At 42.0% G+C, this 5,000-nt stretch overlaps 1 protein-coding gene across 1 annotated transcript in view; it reads right to left on the bottom strand.

The window, feature by feature from the left end:
* The window catches only part of LOC122265329 (outer dynein arm-docking complex subunit 4), a gene marked incomplete in the record, with an annotated part of 97,150 nt that overhangs the window by 90,578 nt on the left and 1,572 nt on the right, over window positions 1-5,000 (bottom strand). The window contains 2 exon segments of the mRNA XM_086539890.1: window positions 1,804-2,037; window positions 3,097-3,181. Coding sequence (XP_086396016.1) covers window positions 1,804-2,037; window positions 3,097-3,181 — 319 coding nt within the window.

Raw genomic sequence — 5,000 nt, 5'->3', positions numbered from 1 at the left:
ATAACAGTCTTGAGTACACGTGATATGAAAGGAATAGATTCGTGTCTCAAATTTCCCCATAAACGACATTGGCGCTTGTCGTCTCGATTGGCTAACCCTTATGTCGCACGCAGTTAAGGTCGGAAATGGCATAATTCCTCCGAAAACCATTGAGATGTGGACGCGTTCGAATGGGATAAGAGGCACGAGGCACGTTCGGAAATAAATGCATTGATATATCATGAGATCTCTATTACTTATCGTTTGGCTGAATTGTGCTCCTGAAATGACTGAAAGGAAGGGGAAGGGGGGAGTGAGGGTGTGTGTGTGGGGGGGGGAGGATGGAGTACGGGAGGATCTCATATACATATCATTTTTAATTCAGTGAATGTTCACGTCTCTCTTCACTTCTTTTGACGGGTCGCTAATGACCTGTGTATATTTTAAACGCTCTTTGCCGATATGTTTCGAGCATATCTATTGGGCAATGAATGCAACTAACTGTCGTGTCCATTGAATTATAAATCACCTGTAGTGAAGGGTTTTCCATCTCTTTTCAATCTTCCCTGATTGAAATTGCAATATCGGTTGAATTTGCGTGAAACTTTATTGGGCAATGAATACATTTGTTTAGGTGTTGTTGTTTTTTTCCCGGATCTCGGTCAGAAGAGGAAAAATAACAAGTGCTCTCCTCTCTTACAATGTAATAGCATTTTGATATGTGAATATATATATATATATATATATATATATATATATATATATATATATATACATATATATATACATATATATATATATATATAATATATTATATATATATATAATATATATATAATATATATATATAAGTATGTATATATATATATGTATATATGTATATATGTATATGTATATATATATGTGTGTGTGTGTGTGTGTATGTGTGTGTGTGTGTGTGTGTGTGTATGTGTACATATGTGTACCTGCGTTTCGACTGTGTGTGAATTTTCTGGTAGGCGCCAACCAAGCTGCCATCAATATGCCGTCCCTCAGAGGGATTGTCAAAGTGTCATGCAGAGCAAAATATGATCATGCGCAGCCCCTATTGTCACCTATTTCCCCTGTGATTTTCTCGTAATTTTTCTTTCTCCCTTTCGGAATCATCCGTCCCATGTTAAATGACATAACTCGTCTATTCTGAATGAATTTCACTGCCTGTCTACCCACCTCGCTATTTCATCCTCAATCAGTCAATCACCCATTTCATAACTATTCATCTAGTCATCCATTCTGCTACTTCTCCTTTCAGTCATTCATCCAACATATATACCATCAGCCATATTGCTTACACTTCATCCATCCATATACCGCATCCACTGCTATCAATCATCCTTCACTGATATCATAGATTCACTCGCTCACATATCCATCTAATAAGCTTACTTACATACTCATCCACCAAATACTTATACACTCATCCATCGGCAGTCATCTGTCTAGTGACTCAATAATTACTCATCCACTCATCCACCTAAAGTTTCATAAGGCTTCCACTCATCCACCTAAAGTCCCATAAAGGTTTGCATTCATCCACCCAAAGTCTCACAACCGCTTCCATCCACTCATCCAGTAACCCTTCCAAGTACGCCTCAGCTCTTCCACTCATCCACCTAAAGTCTCATAAAGGTTTGCATTCATCCACCCAAAGTCTCACAACCGCTTCCATCCACTCATCCAATAACCCTTCCAAGTACGCCTCAGCTCTTCCACTCATCCATCCACTCATCCAGTAACCCATCCAAGTACGCCTCAGCTCTTCCACTCATCCACGCCTCCACCAACCGGTTCGGGTTTGCCAGCGTTCTCGAGGCTCCTTCGACGGGCGGCCAGGATGGCTTGGAGCGCCCTGTCCTCCACGGGCGCCTTCGGCCGCGGGTGGGGGGCGGAGGGGGCCCCCAGGTCGCTGCCCCCGCTCCCCCCTCCTCCTCCGTTGTTCCCTCCACTCCCTCCGCCTCCATTCGGGCCAGCTTTGCCTTTGCCTTCCTCGCCGTCTTGCCCCACGTACTGCTCCATCACCTGGAGGAAAGAGGAAGGAGGATTAAAAAAAAGGAAAGAAAAAATTGAAAGAAAGAAAGAGAAAGAAAGAAAGAAAGGAGAAAGGGGGAAAGAGGAGATTGGAAGTTAGTGTCGGAGTGATGAGGGGATCAAGGCTCGCTTAAGCATGGTGATTGGGATCATGCATAACTGCGATATCTATCTCCTCGTTCCCTCAAAGTAATTCTCAAGGATCAATTTTAGGATTGCACTGCATCTGCAAGGATAACCTGGAAGCCAACCAAAGAGGTGAACACTCCGAACGCCTCATGTTTACCTCTCCTACACGGCCACTTGATCAAAGGATCTAGATGAAAGATGTGACTTCCGCCGCATAAAAGACAGAACTCAAGTTAAATCATCTGCAAAAGACTCCCTCTTCCTCAGAGAATCGCATAAACTGACAGCTGAAGATCCCGGGTCAGTCGAAGATGGTCTGAAATCCTTTTCGAAATGTAATAAACGTATCAGGTGTAGTGAGCTTGGTTGCAGGTGCAACGTTGTCTATCTCCTTTACTCTTCCCCAGACAGGGAAACCGGGCCCCTCCTCAATTAAGGGAAAACCACCGCCGTTATGGAATGAAAACAGAGCTGCATGTCACAAAGATTCTATGGAAGTGGACTACAGGGTAGCCACTTCATCCCCGGACCCCAGCGGCTTCCGTTAATCCACACGGCCGGCTACTTTCCCAAGTATTTAACTGTATAGCCTTTACTCAGCAAGGGTCGGTGAGGGGTCTCTTATGGCTGATTTAGAGCAATACTATAATGTCTGACATATTTGACTGCACACTTGGAAAGGAATATCTAGCATACCTATGCCGACATAACATGCTCTTTCTGTGTGTGTGTGTGTGTGTGTGTGTGTGTGTGTGTTTATGTGTGTGTGTGTGTGTGTTTTATGTGTGTGTGTGTGTGCCTATGTTCCATATATATAATAAGTATATAATTAACAGATTAAGAAAAAAAATGGGCAAATAATAATTCAGATAAAATGAATAAATTTGAATCCAACCATTACGTATTCTCGAAAATTCTTACCTTGTCAGTGTCAGACGTTTGGTTGATGATAGACTTGGCTTTCTCATCGAGGTTGGAGGGTGAGGCCCTGCCACTCGAGGGTGACCTAAAGAGAGATAGAAAATGAGAGAAAGAGAAATGGAGAGAGCAAGTTGGGTTAATTAATCGTTGAATGGACAGTGTTTTGTTTGTTTCTTTGTTTGTAGTGTGTGTGTAAAACCAATTGTAATTCCAGATAGTTTGTATTACTTTGTTTCAGACATTATTTTGATTATTTGTTTATATATTTTGCGAAGGTCATGATGAAAATATGCATTTGCATATATTCTTAACAACTGTGATAAAGTTTATATTCCTACTATCTTTATTTGGGATTCTAACATTAATATCATGTTATATAAAATATTTATACCAAACCTATGCATCCTTGTCTATAAAAGGTGTTTAGGGAAAGAGCAGTGTAAGTGCCCCTGTAAGTCTACAGTAAGCGAGTAAGTGTGTGTGTGTGTGTTTATTTACACACGTTCCTATGCATGAGTTTTACTGTTGTACTACTCAATCAGACGTTGTCAAAAATCATTTGTGAATTCTAACTGAATTCGCCGATATGAATGTCATTCAGCAAACACCATATAATACCATTGTCATTCACTGTCAGTATGAATTTCCTGCTGCATGTTTGATGGTGATGATTGAACATTTGAACAGCATGGCGTAACAGATCGTGTGAACATTTCAGCGTGCTGTATTTCAATATTTGTTTATTTTCTACTGCCTGTCGTGAAACATGAATAACAGAACATAAATGAAAATATCGACGATTGAACACCTGAACACCTGGTTGAACTTTCTCCTTCCTCGACCTATCATTATTGGAGAAGTGGATGTGTGTTTGGTAGGGCCGAACAGTCGAGCATGATTCCAAGTGAACAAGATAGATTAATCCAATCAATTATATATATTTGGGAAATGTCTATGATCACGACCGATAAAATAGCGTGATAACAGATGCTGATAGATAATAATACAAAAAAAAATGATAAAGACAAAATGTATGTGTTTCTTCCTCTCCCTTTTTACTTCTTCTCATTTCTTTGAGTACAAAGATACCTCGAAAAGCTCTCCTTCGATATCGGAAAGGAACACTACCTGTAATTCCTCTGAGAGACAAAGGGAAAAGAACAAACAAAAGAGAAGATCAAGCATAATGATAGAGATTAGACAGAGAAAATGAAGCTTTCCCCGTTCTCACAATTAACTTGTTTTGTGAATAGTGGCTTTTTCTCTCCTACTCCTCCTCATACTCCTCCTCTTCTTCATCCTCATCTTCTTCCTCTTCCTCTTCCTCTTTCTCCTCTTCCTCTTCCTCTTTCTCCTCCTCCTCCTCATCCACTTCTTCTTTCTTCTCCTCCTCTTCCCCCTCCTCCTTCTCCTCATCTTCCTCATCTTCCTCTCCTCCTCCTCCTCCTCCTGCTCCTCCATTCCTTCCATCCAAGCTTCCATCACCTCACCCTCCTAGCTACTGCTCGTCCACCTCCAATACTCTCAGTTCCACATTTTACTCCTCCTCCTCTTTCTTCTTCACCTACACAAGCCCACCTCCCCATTCCACCTTCTGCTCCACCATCTCCTTCTCTTCCATTTCCTCCTCCTCCTCCACCAGCGTCACCTCTACCTTTTCCATCTCCTCTTTCTCCAACTACTGTTCCTCCTCCTCCTCCTCCTCCTACCCCTCTTACTCCTCTCCCTCTTTCTCCTCTTCCTCCTTCTCCTGTTCCTCCTCCTCCTCCTCCTCCTACCCCTTATACTCCTCTCCCTCTTTCTCCTATTCCTCCTTCTCCTCTTCTTTTTCCTCCCCCACCTCCAACTCCACCTCCTATACCACAATCTCCTTCTTCTTCTTCTTCTTCTTCTTCTTCTTCTCC

This window comes from Penaeus japonicus, unplaced genomic scaffold (genome assembly GCF_977035675.1).
Source record: "Penaeus japonicus unplaced genomic scaffold, GWHDUDI00000001_assembly GWHDUDI00000009, whole genome shotgun sequence".
Lineage (NCBI taxonomy): Eukaryota > Metazoa > Arthropoda > Malacostraca > Decapoda > Penaeidae > Penaeus > Penaeus japonicus.
Note: the sequence above shows the minus strand (reverse complement) of the source record. Positions and strands in the feature narration are given on the sequence as shown.